This window comes from Bos mutus, chromosome 19, assembly GCF_027580195.1.
Source record: "Bos mutus isolate GX-2022 chromosome 19, NWIPB_WYAK_1.1, whole genome shotgun sequence".
Classification (NCBI taxonomy): domain Eukaryota; kingdom Metazoa; phylum Chordata; class Mammalia; order Artiodactyla; family Bovidae; genus Bos; species Bos mutus.
In genome coordinates, this window is record NC_091635.1 from 51,953,064 (window position 1) to 51,969,053 (window position 15,990).

At 40.3% G+C, this 15,990-nt stretch overlaps 1 protein-coding gene across 1 annotated transcript in view; it reads right to left on the bottom strand.

The window, feature by feature from the left end:
• Window positions 1-984: 984 nt before the first annotated feature.
• PRR11 (proline rich 11) overlaps window positions 985-15,990 on the bottom strand; it is a 30,313-nt gene continuing 15,307 nt past the window's right edge. Inside the window, 9 exon segments of the mRNA XM_070390586.1 lie at window positions 985-3,965; window positions 6,203-6,299; window positions 6,389-6,448; window positions 7,481-7,593; window positions 8,097-8,195; window positions 9,489-9,584; window positions 9,587-9,754; window positions 13,226-13,348; window positions 13,776-13,926. Of these exon segments, the coding sequence (XP_070246687.1) occupies window positions 3,897-3,965; window positions 6,203-6,299; window positions 6,389-6,448; window positions 7,481-7,593; window positions 8,097-8,195; window positions 9,489-9,584; window positions 9,587-9,754; window positions 13,226-13,348; window positions 13,776-13,926 (976 nt within the window). The 3' untranslated portion in view covers window positions 985-3,896.

The following is a 15,990-nucleotide window of genomic DNA, read 5'->3' on the forward strand; positions in this document are numbered from 1 at the left end:
AACAATAGTATATATTAACCACATCATTTGTGTAATTTCCCAAGTAAACAAAATGTTAAAAAACTAAGTTGAAAAGACTCCCTAGAAGAAGAGTTACAACTCTCATACTTTGCTGAAGGGACCATTGATTTGTACAACCACTTGGAATACTAGTTTGACAGTTATCTAGAAAACAGGCAGGCTTTACCACCTAACAGTTCCAGTCCTAGACATACACATTAAAGTAACTCTTGCACAAATGTACATGTTCAAGAATGTTCAACATGGCATGCATGGGGACTTCCCTGGTGGTCCAGTGGTTTAAAACTCTGCATTTCCACTGCAGAGGGCACAGGTTCCAGCCCTGGTCAAGGAAGTAAGATCCCACTTGCCTTGTGGTATAGCCAAATTTAAAGAAAAAAAAAAAAATCATAGCATTTAGGGATGCATATTTAGGCCCAGCATATTCAGAGGGTAAAAGCAAAGGAAAACAAACAGATGAGTAGTTACTTTTTTTTTTTTTTTTTAAGAGAACCCATTTTTGGCTTAAGCCTTTGGGTTCTTTTTGTTTGTTTTAATTAAAAAACAAATTTTGGCTGCACTAGGTCTTCACTGCTGTGCACAGGCTTCTCTCACTGTGGAGCACACGCTCTAGACGTGCGGGCTTCCGTAGTTGCAGTGAATGGGTTGAGTAGCTGTGGCACCCAGGCTAAGTTGCTCTGCAGCACGTGGGATCTGCCCAGACTAGGGATGGAACCTGTGTAGCTTGTATTGGGAAGAGGATTCTCATCCACTGTACCACCAGGGAATTCTGGTAGTAACTTCCTGAGGAAAGGTATTCACATTAGGGATGGAAACAGGCAGAACTTCTAGACACTTAAATGTCCCTTTCTTGGTGGTCACATGAGTGTTTGATATTGTGTCTGTTTATGTTTTATGTACTTTCCTGTATATGTTATATTTCTAGTAAAAAATGTTAAAGAGAAAGACCAAAGTTTTGTTTTGTTCTTTATTCAAAAACATAACTGGATGCACCGTGATTGTTTATATTCTCTGGTTGACATTCAGTCTCAAAATAAACAGTGGAAACACATGATCAGCAACAATTTAATGAAGCCATAGCAGTTATTGGATTCTCAAATGGGTACAATATGAAACCTGTCATAAAAATTAGTAAAATATACAAGATAGAACACATTTTAATACTGATACGATAGTAATAGCAGCTTTACAAATATTTAACCATAGGATTTCTATAGCTTTTCAAAAAAATGAACCTTTATCTCACAAGAATGATAAAATCATTTAAATTGATACAGTACACATTGGTTTATTAATATTATAAACATTATTAGATGTCCCATAAAATATTGTTATAAATACTCACCTGCTTTCTTCTCAATGATCATTCCCTTTATTTGACTTAATATAAACGTAGTAACAGGTTTAAAAAGTTTTTATTAGAAACAGATGTATTTAACTTCAGTATCTGCTTAATTTTTATCCGTAAATGTAAATGTAGGTATAAATGTATAAATGTGGGTCTCATCAAAACAAAATACTGTTTCCATATCTGCTTTCCAGCCTGGTGACTTTTTACAACCCTCTATTTGGCATCTCAAAGTTACATTTATCTGAGGGAATATAGGCATTTTTGGGAAATTACTAAAATATCTTTTTAGCCTAATCAGGGAATATTTCAGGGACATCATCTATGTAACTGCTTCCTGCCAGGTTGGAAAGTTCAGTGTAAAACTGACACTCCTTGATTCTCCTCCGTGAGGAGCCACTATCCTTATTTTTTTTTTTTTTTTTTTATGGCTAAATGTTTACAAATTTTGAGGAGAGGTTATAGAAAAATGATTTGTTAACACTAACATGAGGGCAAAGGGTATCCAAGATGGCATGCCTAAAACAGGTCAACCAACAGTCTTTAGGTTGCAGTGAAATTCTATGGCTGGTCACCCAGGTTATGAATTTGATTCACCTACTCTGAATAAAGTACTGTTCCAAATAAAACGTCTATGCAACAATCATTTACTGAATAAGTGCTCTACATGATACCTATCCTTATTTTGGAACTGCATTGGAAGTTATGAGCATCAGAGCTAATGCTGTGCCTTCAGAGTCTCGCTCACCCTAATGAGAGTTCCTCTTCTTTCATGATATTTAGCGATAGTGATATCACATTAGTGATAGGGATCCTGGCTGAAGCTACAGTAGTACCTACTGCTAAGCAGACATGTCTGACAAAACTAGGGGCTCCCAGATATTGGCAACCTTGTAGGAGACTGACTGGTAGGGTTGCCAAAAAAAACATAGGATGTTCAGGTAAATTTGAAATTCAGAAAAACAATGACGTATTTTTTTAAGTATAAATATATTTCCTAGGCAATATTTGGTGGTGGTGGTTTAGTCGCTAAGTCGTGTTTGACTCTTGCAACACCATGGACTGTAGCCCGCCAGCCTCTTCTGTCCATGGGATTCTCCAGGCAAGAATACTGCAGTGGGTTGCCATTTTCTTCTCCAGGGGATCTTCCCGACCCAGGGATTGAACCTGGGTCTCCTGCATTACAGACAGATTCTTTACTGACTGAGCTACAAGGGAAGCCCATGGCAATATTTAGGACACAGTTATACTTAAAAAATTACTCATTGTTTAATGGGCCCTATTAAACAGAGGGTTAAAGCGTGGTTCAGAGGTTAAAGCGTCTGCCTGGAATGCGGGAGACCTGGGTTTGATCCCTGGGTCAGGAAGATCCCTGGAGAAGGAAATGGCAACCCACTCCAGTTATTTGTTGTTTATCTGAAATTCAAATTTGGTGGGGGTGTCAGGTATTTATGGGCTTCCAAGGTGGCTTGAGTGGTAAAGAATTGCCTACCAATGCAGAAGACAGGAGATGCAGGTTGGATCCCTGGGTTGGGAAGATCCCCTGGAGGAGGGCATGGCAACTTACTCTAGTATTTTTGCCTGGAGCATCCTATGGACACAGGAGTCTGGTGGGCTATGTCCATTGGTTCGCAAAAAGTTGGACACGACTGAAGTGACTTAGCAGGCATGTATTCATATTTGCTAAGTTTGGCAACCCTGAATTGGCAGGAAAAAGTAAAATCCCGTGATTGTGCAGAATTACTGCTATTGATTCAACAGGTGCTTGAGGACAGAGAATCAGATCTCACGGTGAATCTGCTATGGACCTCAGAGAGTCCCTAGTGGGGCACTGTAGAAAACCCAAGGTTCATGTAGAGTCTTCATGAAGTCTATATTTAGCTGTACAAATGTGGATAGCAGATATCAAATTAAAGAATATCCCAGACTTCAGTAAGCCTGATATTGTTACCTACCTATGATACTAGAAATGAAATTCTAATTTTTAAGGTCACATTGGACCTTTCACTTCAAATCCTTTTGGAATAGTTAGGTTTGGATGGGAGATGATCTTACTTAATTGCTTATAGGGAACAGAAATAAAATCTAGAGGGTCTTTCTGGATTAAGTAGCACTTAATGAATGGATGAGCTTTACAGGATGAAATATTTTGCTTTTTAATTTCCTGAGAATACCCAAGATGAATGGGTACCAGGTTATTTTAATGTCATAACTGTACCTATAGAGCACAAATCAGAGTTATCTAGTTAAATTGGAATAACCTTCCTAACTTAAATTGAGTAATTTCAGGATAAACATCACTTTGGGGATTGCATTTTCCCATCTGTCCTGTGAGTAATCGTGTAAACTAGAAAGTATTCTATTTCCCACTTTTCATTACAGTATGCATGGGCTCCATACATATTTTAATTCTTCAAATGAATTATATATTAATATAATTATTTACACATATTATACTTCAAAAGGATTGGGGTCATTTTATCTGTACATTTTATGGATCATTGCTGGGAGTTAGGCAGAGGTGGCATCAGTTTTGTTCATCAAAGCTGCTTGTAGAAACTGGCAGAGTTTGAGGTGGGCTTCTAGGGTGAGCCAGCTAAGAAAAAAACAAGAAGTCCCAATTATAATATGAATTATGTTCTTGTGGCCAGCATAGCTCTCCTTCCTCGGTATCAGAACCCAGATTTTATGCAAGGCAGCAATGCGGCCAGATTCTAAAAATCACTTTTTCCAAGTTCCCTGATATAATCAAAGTTCCTGCATATCACCTGTTTAAAGAGATGAAGGGCAGTTTAGCTAGGATACCTTTTTGATCTTTGCCCTTCTTATCTTGCTTTTAATGTAGACAAGAGGCTTTAGGCAGTGTAGATGTTCTGCACTGTAGGGATAAAAGCCATGTATTAAGGTTGGAAGAGAGGTGACGACATGGGGAAGCTGCTATACCCTGTATCCACTCCCTATTTCCCAAGGCAATATGCAGAAAAGAAAAATAAGCCTCCATTTGCTTAAGCCACTATAGTCAGATTTCTCTTACCCACAGTCAAATGCAAAACCTAACTAATAGGAGTGGGGAAAGTTATTCCATGTCTAAAACAAGTTTTTACTAAATACCCTGTATCTTTGGCCACCTGATGCAAAGAGCCAACTCACTGAAAAAGACCCTGATGCTAGGAAAGACTGAGGGCAGGAGAAGGGGGCAACAGAGGATGGCATCACTGACTCAATGGACTTGAGTTTGAGCAAACTCCGGGAGACAGTGAAGGGCAGAGAAGACTGGTGTGCTGCAGTTCAAGGGGTTGCAAAGAGTCGGAGACAGCTTAGCAACTGAACAACCACCACCATCCTCTACTAAGTGGATTTTGGAGAGCACAACATATGGCAAAGGTCTCATCTGTGATATTTTAAAACTATTTATTTTTGGCTGAGCTGAGTCTTCGTTGCTTTGCGCAGGTTTTCTCGAGGTGCGGCCAACAGGGGCTACTCTTCATTGCGTGTGCGGGCTTCTCACTGTCGTGGCTTCTCTTCTTGTGGAGCACTAGCTCTAGACCTTGGGCTCAGTAGTTGTGGCGCACCCTTCAGTGATTCCTCCGCATGCGGAATTTTCCCGGACCGGGGATTGAACCCGAGTTGTTCCCTGCGTTGGCAGGCGGATTCCTATCCACTGCACCACCAGGAAAGAGCCTCATCTGTGATTTTTGATGCTGTTGCTCAGTACATGGGTTTGTGGCTCATTACATTTTTACATGCTTCCACATTAACCAATCCACTAGAGTAGTTATAGGGTGGGGCAGGGACAAAAAAGACCTAGAGCTGAACAAAGAAGGGAAGGGCGGAGTTCCTTGGGGTTAGGATTTAGTGCTTCCACTTCCATGGCCTGAGTTCAGTCCCTGGTCGGGGAACTGTCCCACAAGCGGCACAGCCAAAATAAGAGAAAGAAGGAAAGGGCTTAGTTGTTAAATAAGGCCTCTGCCCTTCACAATTTATGGTATCACCATAATGTGATCTGGGAGTGGACTCCTACTGAAGGAAAGGGGCATCAGGCCTCACCTGCAAAGAAGGCCACACAGTGCCCAGCAGGACAAGTTGATTGGCAAGCTCCAAGGATTCTCACTGAACCTTGTTACTTTCCTTCACAGAATTTACTTCAGTGCAAAATTACACAAATTGTGATTGTTGATTACTGTCTACCTTCCCCACTAGACTGAAAGCTCCAAGACAGTAGATCTGTGCCTGTTTTTGCTTATCACTATCTCCCTGGTATTCCAGCACAGTGTCTGGCATATAGGGACTGCTTAATAAATAGTTATGAATGAAATTAATAAAACCAGACATTCATTGCTAAAGTAGAGATGATAATCTTAGCTATTTCATAGCATTCCATGAACCGCAAACATGAAGTTCTTTATAAAGCATCAGTTCAGTTCAGTTTTGTCCCTCAGTCGTGTCTGACTCTTTGCAACCCCATGGACTACAGCAACGCCAGGCCTCCCTGTCCATCACCAACTCCTGGAGTTTCCTCAAACTCATGTCCATTGAGTCAGTGATGCCATACAACTATCTCATCCTGTCGTCCCCGTCTCCCGCCTTCAATCTTTCCCAGCATCAGGGTCTTTTCCAAAGAGTCAGTTCTTTGCATCAGGTGGCCAAAGTATTGGAATTTCAGCTTCAACATCAGTCCTTCCAATGAATATTCAGCACTGATTTCCTTTAGGATGGACTGGTATAAGGAACTGTTTTAAAATTACTACTATTATTAATAAAGATGCTTTAGATTATGAATCTAAATTAAAGAGTTTGAAGAAAAGGAACCAAATGCTTTTCATAAAGGCTTACCTGAAATTTTCTCTTCAAGGCCTGGGTCATCACCGGGGTCAGCCCAGTTCCTGTTTCCACATTTTCTTTATTAGTAAGTGGGGTTCCACCTGGGCTCCTGCAAAGGTAATAAAAAGATTGGGAGCTGTGTTTTATGCCAACTTCTCAAATGAATGTAGAGAGCATAAAGATAGGAGAATGGATTACCTCTCCACATCGACTTTTCTAAGTAGTTTCCGTAGATCTAACTGACTTTTACCAGGAGTACTGATAAAATAAAAATACAAAAGTTAGAGCTCACCAGATTGTATAATTTTTCTCAAAGTAAAGCAATCATTTCAAAGTGGCAACATCTTAGAAAGTAGTTTGTTACATTAAAAAATAGCAGTAGATGCTGATAGGAGCATAAAGTGATATAATGATTCTAATAATAAGAAGAATCTAATACTTGAATAACTAATACTTTCATTTTATTATTTTTTAAAAATAAGTTACTTTTTTTGACGTTGTAATTACACTTGTACGAATCCATCTTAGGGCAAAACTCAGTTATGCACACAGATGATGGACAAGGATGATTATTGAAGAGTTCCAGAAACAAAAAAATCACAAACAACCTAAACGTCTCAAAAAAGGATTTTATCTATGAAGTTCACATATTAAAAAACTGCATCTATTGAAGAAGTCAACATGATTCTTTAAGCTAATTTTTAATGAGACAGGGGAAAGTTTATGACACAGTAATGAGAAAAGCTGTATTTGTATATATTGGGCTGGCCAAAGAATTCATCCACATTTTTCTGTAACAATGCACAGAAAAACCAAACAAATTTTTTGGCCAACTCAATATAAATTACACATGGGTACAGACATGTGTATGTATGTATATACATATTTCATGCAATATGTATTTAATATACATATTTCATACACATATACCTGTAATATGTATATTACATACACATATTTCATTGATTCCAAGACATTCTAGTTTTCATATTATTTCTGAAGCTGTGCTGATTTGAAAATTCTTGATGATATTTTATATTTTGCAATAAACAGCACCATGAACCGGAAATAATAGTGTACACGCCTAAAAAAAGACTAGAGTGATAAACAACAGTATGTTAAGAGTGGCTATCTCCAATGATATGATTATTTGATGATTTTTGTTTTCTTTAAACATCACTGTATATTTCAATTTTCCTATATGATCATATATAATTTTTAGAGTTAGAAATAAGCAAAATATTACTATTTTAAAGTAGCAGTAGAGTGTAATTCTGTGCAGATCCTTACATTAAGACATTTGTAACTCGAGTTGATAACACTTTGGACTTTGGTTTCAGGGTAACGCGCTGCAGGTCAGAGATAGTAACCAGTGCCTTCTGTGCCTTTGGTGATGGTACAAGCTTTAATCACAAAATCAGACATTATTAAAAACAGATTTAAAAGTATCATTCAAAATGTAAATATACCAAAACAAATTTGAATGCTGAGTATGTGTAAAATATATCTATTCAATTTTTATTCCAAAGCTTCAAAGTATATCTCTACCTTTTCAAGCTAATGGTTGCCATAAAACTGCTGAATTAAATAATTAGGGAATTTATATATTCTGTTGAGGAGATCAAAAATTACTCAAATAAAATATCAAATGCTTTCCTCAGAACAGCTTTTATATCTAAGACTTATGCTTCTTTTCTTTTTTTTTAATGCTTATTTTCTATTAAGAGACAGGGAGGAGGGTTCAGGATGGGGAACACGTGTATAACTGTGGCGGATTCATATGGATATATGGCAAAACCAATACAATATTGTAAAGTTAAAAAATAAAATAAAGTAAAAAAAAAAAAAGAGAGAGACAACCAGGTTAAAAAATGAAAGACCACACGTGTGGTCAAAGATTTCTTACCTTCCTCCTTTCATCCAAACTCTGTGTCTTCTTTAATTTCACAGTCAGTAGATCTTTAACTGTTATCTGCATGGGTCCATTTTTTTTTAATGGTCCAGCCTTAAGATATAAGGAAAAATTAGAATTCAAACTGAAACCAGGACATCTAGTCAAATGCAAATCCAAATCTAGTTTTTAAAGCCTTAGAGTTAAAAATTAACTCATTTCCCCGAGGAGCCAATCAAATTCTTTCCATGCAACCAAGAACTAATTCTGTTTTTGTATCTATGGATGCTAAGGCTACTGAGAAATATTAATGAAAACGTAAGGCTTTGAAACTAAGTAAGAACTGGGCTAGTTTTCTACAACTACACATCTTCCTTAGGAATCACTGTAATAAGATAGACATAGAAAGAGTTCCTCTAATCAACGTGAAGTTTGCCTAAACTACCTAAGAAAATGAGACACTTGCCAGAAAGCAAGAACATATACTTGATGAGGTATATATTAGGGCAACTATAGCAGCAGACTCTGCATTTGATTCAGTCATTTTAAACCAAATGTACCTGCAGTAAAAAGTAATCAGCTTTTTAGATAGTGCTGTGTTAGTGGGCAGCTAAGTAGCTCTAACGGAGACTGGTTCTCCAATCCAGTGGCGTTACACTTTAGGATCTACGAGTTCTTTTTCTTAAAATGCTTTTTTATTGTGATAAAAGTCACATCCTAAGTAATATAAAACATACTATCTTAGCCATAATTAACTGTACAGTTCAGTGGCACTAAGTATATTCATATTGTGCAACACTGACCATCATCTATCTCCTGAATTCTTCACCTTCCTAAACTGAAACTCTGTCTCCATTAAGCACTAAATCCCCATTTCTCCCCCCCTCAAAAAAAGGTAAGTCCCCATTCCCCTTCCCCACCTCACCCTTCCTGCTTTCTGACCCTATGAATTTGACTATTCTAGGACTGAAGCGACTTAGCAGCAGCAGCAGCAGCAGCAGCAGCAGGTACCTCCTACAAGTGGAATCAAACAGCACTTTTTTGCGCCTACTGTTGTTCTGACTTCACTCACTAAAGAGTCTGTTTTTAATTTGGTTTCCCAGAGAGATTTTCCTCTTGGTAAAAAAGGTATACCAAGAAGCCAATAGGAATCTCCCAACCTGCTGGGTTTCATTCATTTATCCTCCAAAAAAAAAAAAAAGCACTTTCATTTCTAATTCCAACTTCTGTGATCTCCCAGGGGACCATGTCTTTAAAAACAATAATTGCCATAAGCAGGAGACGGAATTAGAACAAAAGGCAGTCCTTCCTGTCAAAACCCTTTGCCCAGCCTTAAAAAAGACACCTGGCTTGACTCCTTCTTTACCCACTGACCAAAACACACCTTTACTAGACTGTTTTTTTTACCTGAAGTGCCTTCGTGAGAGCAGGTTTTCTGAGCAGCAATGGTGCTGTCGGTGGTGGGGGAGGAGGCAGAGGAGGCGGAGGGGGAGGAGGAGGCGGAGGGGGAGGAGGGGGGGCGGAGGGCGACTGGCGGCCTGCGCTGGGGAGGGAGGACGGAGAGCTGCGGAGTCTGCAGGGCTGGCTAGAGCACAGGCGGGCACGTCTGGATGCTCACCACCCGTGTGACACGCTTGACCACAGCTGGGACAGGAGGAATTTTCTGAGATGGCCTGGAAGAAAAAAATTGCATTTGGCAACTGAAGAACAGATTTATTTGGTTCTTATTTATTTGAGCAGTCATCAAAATGATAGCTGCCACGTGTTGAATGTCTTCTCTGTACACCACGTGCGCTACAATATTTTCTCATTTGTCACAAGCTCATTCACTCATTCATCTATTTGTTCTGTGTGTGCTATATGCCAGGCACTGTGGCTACAACGTGAGTCCTGTCTGTCTCCCCATCTAGCTGACAGTCTGCCGAGGAACACAGACCTCAAACGTACACAAAACACGAACACAGACCTCAAACATACACAAAACACATTCGAAACAAGCTAAGTAATACTCTAACAAGAGCCAAGGCTTAGCTGGTGGCTCAGTGGTAAAGAATCTGCCTGCCAATGCAAGAGACACAGGTTTGATCCGGGAAGATCCCACATACCCCGGAGCAATTAAGCTTCTGTGCCACAACTACTGAGCCCATGCTCTAGATCTGGGAGATGCAACTACCGAGCCTGTGAACCCTAGAACTTGTGCTTGCAAGGAGACAAGCTATCACAATGAGAACCGTAAGCACCACACCTAGAGAGTAGCCCCTGCTCACTGCAAGTAGAGAAAAAGTCCTCACAGCAGTGAAGATCCAGTACAGTCATAAATAAATAAATGATTACTTGAAAAGAGAAAAATAAGAGCCACGAAGTGTGCTGTGAGCGTGAATAGCTAGAAGTCTGCTGCTGCTGCTGCTGCTAAGTCGTTTCAGTCGTGTCCGACTCTGTGTGACCCCATAGACGGCAGCCCACTAGGCTCCCCCGTCCCTGGGATTCTCCAGGCAAGAACACTGGAGCTAGAAGTCTAGAGACTAATATTTAGCTATGATCTCAAGGATGAATTTAGGCTTCTCAGGTGAAGAAAGGATATAAAGACTGAGGGAAGAGAGTTCCTGGCAGAGGGAAAAATACTTAATGCAGCCAAGAATATAGTCTATTCAAGGAACTGATAAAAAAAGTCAAAGGTTACAACCTGACTCTAATGGGCTGCATTGTCTTCCCCCAACCACAAGTCATATATTGACGCTTGAACCCCTAATACTCCAATACGTGACTGTATTTGAAGACAGGGCCTTCAAAGAAGTGATTAAATTAAAAGGAGCCATTAGGAGGACTTCCCTGGTGGACCAGTGGCTAAGGCTCCACACTTCCAATGCAGCGGGCCGGGGTTCAATCCCTGGTCAGGAAACTAGATCCCGTATGCCGCAACTAAGACCTAGCACAGCTAAATAAATAAATATTAAAAAAAAAATAATAAGGGGGCCATTAGGATGGGATCTAATCCAGTGTGAGTTGTGTCCTTATGTAAAGACAAAACTTGAACACACAAGAGAGACACCAGGGATGCATGGGCACAGAGAAAAGACCATCTAAAGACACAGAAGACAAGCAGAGGAGAGAGGCATTAGAAGCAGCCAACCCTCCCAGCACCTTGACCCTAGACTTCTAGCCTCCACAATTGTGAGAAAACAAATTTTGTAGAATAAGCCACTCAGCCTGTGCTCCTTTGCCAGGGCAGCCCTAGCAAATGAATACAATGACCCTCGGAAGTAAGAGGGCAGAATAGTGCCTAGGGGCTGCTATAACAAAGTATCACAAAGTTGGTAGTTTACAACAAAGAGAAGTCATTCTCCCCCACTCCTGGAGCTTAGAAGCCTGAAATCAAGGCGTGCATTCCCTCTCAAGGCTCTAGAGAAGAATCTGTTTCTTGTCTCTTCCAGCTTCCGGAGTCTATTGGTATGTCTCGGTTTGAGACCCTATGACCAGCCTATCCCTCGGTGGTCCCGTTGCTTCTCTTCCCTCTATGTGCTCTACTCTGTGTGTCTTTTATAAGGACACTTGTCATTGGCTTGAGGGTCCAACCAGATAATGAAGTATGATTTTCTCATCTCAAAACCCTTCACTTGATTATCTATCTACAAAGACCCTGGTGGATAAGATAATATCTACAGGCTTCCAGGGATCAGGACTTGGACCAACTTTTTGGAGGGCCATCACTCAGCCCACGACAGACGGTATCTTCCCCATTTTTATCGATGCAGAAACTAAGGTCCGGGTTGTGGGGTGATTTGCCTTTTCTCTTTAGGCTAGATCACCTTCAGGTACAAATTCTGGGAGTAGGGGTATAGTCCCAGAAGTGTCTCTCTAAAACAATGAGCACAGTGTTTATTCTTTACGTTTTAGACACTGAGAATAGGGGTCTTGCTTAGGGGAGTTTGGAGAGAGTGGATATCTATAGTTTTTTTCCTGCTTATCTCAGTCAAGAAGTTAGAAACCACACTGAGTATTTGAAAGAGGCAACAGGAACTTCCCTGGCAGCCCAATGTTTAAGACTCTTGCCTTCCAATGCAGGGGGCATGAGTTCTATTCCTGGTCAGGGAACGAATATCCCACATGCCTCAGGGTGCAGTCAAAAATTAAAAAAAAAACCAAAAAACAAACAAAAAAACCCCAACCTTCTTTGAAGAGGGGACATGTAGTATGGGGAAGAGTTTCTATACCATACTATGGAAGAGCTGAGAAGCACACCAGGGACAGTGAGGCAGTGCAGTCATTAGCGACAGCAAAAGCCATAAACACCCTGAGACTGGAGGGTCAAAGGAAAGGGCAGTGTAACAGATCTCTGGAGCTAGGTTAACCCAGAGAATCAAGAAACATGGTAGACTTGACCTAGTGGGAGTGACTGAGGCAGCAATGACAGCCATTGCTGGAGAAACTGCCCAACACAGAGAACAAAGGGGAAAAATCATCCGTCTTCGTCTTCCTTGGGTCGGGAAGATCCCCTGGAGAAGGAATGGCTACCCACTCCAGTATTCTTGCCTGGGAGAATTTCATGGAGAGAGGGGCCTGATGGGCTACAGTCCATAGGGTCACCAAGAATTGGACACGACTGAGGGGACTAACACACACACACACACACACACACACACACACATATGTGACACTAGTGGTAAAGAACCTGTCTGCCAATGCAGGAGATATAAGAGATGTGAGTTCGATCTCTGGGTTGGGAAGATCCCCTGGAGGAAGACATGATGACCCATCCCACTCCAACATTCTTGCCTGGAAAATCCCATGGGCAGAGAAGCCCGGTGGGCTATGGTCCAGGGGCTGCAAAGAGTTGGATATGACTGAGCAACTAACACTTCCACTTTTCCCACCCCTTCTAGCCTCTCATCAGTGTTTCCCATGAGTGCACACCACGAGCCAGTGACATGGAGCTTAGGCAATGGTGCCTGCAGGCGTCAGCCCCCTGCAATGCAGAGCAGAGCCTCTGCAGTTTAAGGAAGAAATCTGACAGCAAAGATGCCCAGAACTAGCACGAGCCTGTAGCCACTCTTCCTTCTAATGAAAGCACACTGGAGTTCCAATGCAGGACTAGCTCTTGCCCCCTTACCTAAATCTGGCTTTGTTTTTCATTTGATAACACTAACCTTCAGTGCTTCCTGGAGCTTGCATACTTCATTTTCCAAAACGCAAAACCGTTGTTTTAGACTACGAAGTTCTCGGTGGCAGAGACGGGATGGAAAGATGGTGTTTTTTAAAACTTCGATACTCTGAAATTCACAAATAAAGACGTCTGACTCCGTTGAGCAATATGCTAAGGACAATATGATAAAGAAAATGCTACAATGTATGTTTTATAGAAGTGAAGGCAACAACAAGGATCTACTGTATAGCACAGGAAATTATATTCAATATCTTTTAATGATCTATAATGGAAAATAATGTGAAAAAGAATATATATGTGTGTGTGTGTAATTGAATCACTTTGCCGTATACCTAAGCTAACACAACATTGTAAATCAACTACATTTCAATATAAAAATTTTATTAAAAAAAGTGAAGACAGACATAAACACCTAACTTCATATTATGTGAGCTAAGCTCGAGTGTCTACTGACCTAAGCACACACACGTGAACACACATACTAAGTGTGTAGAAAAACCATAATGCTGAAAAAAGGTATGTCAAATCCATACCTGGGTCATGCAGCTCTGGCACCAGCTGTATATAGACCATACTCTATTTGTCAGAAGCTTTATTGCATTTGTAAAACTGGGAAATCTGAAGTTCCAGGAGAGTCTTAGCCAGCTTCTGCTAATGGGTATATCTGTTGAAGGAATAACCGCTCTGCAGGAAAGACAAAATCAAACAAAGGGAAAACTCCTGAGTTGGCATTAACAGGCTCTAATTAAATAATTCTTAGCTTAGCACCTAAGAGTTGATGCTTTTGAACTGCGGTGTTGAAAAACACTCTTGAGTCCCTTGGACTGCAGGGAGATCAAACCAGTCCATCCTAAAGGAAACTAGTCCTGAATATTCATTGGAAGGACTGATGCTGAAGCTGAAACTTCAATACTTTGGCCACCTGATGCAAAGAACCAACTCATTGGAAAAGACCCTGATGATGGAAAAGACTGAAGGCAGGAGGAGAAGGGAATGAAAGAGGCTGAGATGGTTGAATGGCATCACCAATTTAATGTACATGAGTTTGAGCAAGCTCTGGGAGTTGGTGATGGACAGGGAAGCCTGGCGTGCAGCAGTCCATGGGGTCGAAAAGAGCTGGACACGACTGAATGACTGAACTGAATTGAATTAAATAGCAAGCTAGTTTTATAGTATGACTGAGAGGCAGAGATTACTAAAAGTCAAATTTTTCATTTACTTCTAGAATTCCCAGTTTGACTTGTAGAACAAATATTTATTGAGTAAATAATAATAAATCAAATAACACTAAATAAATATGTGTCATAGATTCAGTAATAAACAAAATAGACAAAACCCTGCCTTCATAGGCTTTACAAAGAGGGCTAAAAGAAAAATATATGTAAGCTACTTGAAGTTAATGTGGCAGCCTGGATGGGAGGGGATTGTGAGCGAGAATGGGTACATGTATATGTATGGCTGTGTCCCTTCACTGTTCCCCGGAAGCTATCAGAACAGTGTTAATCCGCTATATCCAAGTACAAACAAAAAAGTTTAAAAGAAAATAAATATATGTGGGTTGTTAGGTAGTGAACATCCATAACTGGGCATTGTTTTTGCTTTGGCTCTGTCTCTTCATTCTTTCTGGAGTTATTTCTCCACTGATCTCCAGTAGCATATTGGGCACCTACCGACCTGGGGAGTTCATCTTTCAGTGTCCTGTCTTTTTGCCTTTTCATACTGTTTATGGGATTCTCAAGGCAAGAATACTGAAGTGGTTTGCCATTCCTTTCCCCAGAACAATATTGCACAGGAACCAGAGATTACCAAAAGCCAAATTTTTCATTTACTTCTAGAATTCCCAGTTTGACTTGTATAACAAATATTTATTGAGTAAATAAATGATAATAAATCAAATAACACACTAAATAAATATCTGTCATGAATGATCCATGAATCAAGGTAAATTGGAAGTGGTCAAACAGGAGATGGCAAGAGTGAACATCGACATTTTGGAAATCAGGAAAATAAAATGGACTGGAATGGGTGAATTTAACTCAGATGACCATTATATCTACTTCTGTGGGCAAGAATCCCTTAGAAGAAATGGAGTAGCCCTCATAGTCAACAAAAGAGTCTGAAATGTAGTACTTGGGTGCAATCTTAAAAACGACAGAGTGATCTGTTTGTTTCCAAGGCAAACCATTCACTATCACAGTAATCCAAGTCTATGCCCTAACCAGTAATGCTGAAGAAGCTGAAGTTGAATGGTTCTGTGAAGATCTACAAGACCTTCTAGAACAAACACATGCAAAAGATGTCCTCTTCATTACAGGGGACTGGAATGCAAAAGTAGGAAGTCAAGAGATACCTGGAGTAACAGGCAAATTTGGCCTTGGAGTACAAAATTAAACAGGGCAAAGGCTAACAGAGTTTTGCCAAGAGAACACATTGGTCATAGTAAACACCCTCTTCCAACAACACAAGAGAAGACTCTACACATGGACATCACCAGATGGCCAATACCAAAATCAGGTTGATTATATTCTTTGCAGCCAAAGATGGAGAAGCTCTATACAGTCAGCAAAAACAAGACTAGGAGCTGGCTGTGGTTCAGATCATGAACTCCTTATTGCCAAATTCAGACTTAAAGTGAAGAAAGTAGGAAAAACCACAAGACCATTCAGGTATAACCTAAATCAAATCCCTTACGATTATACAGTAGAAGTGATCCAACAGACAGAGTGCCTGAAGAACTATAGAAGGAGG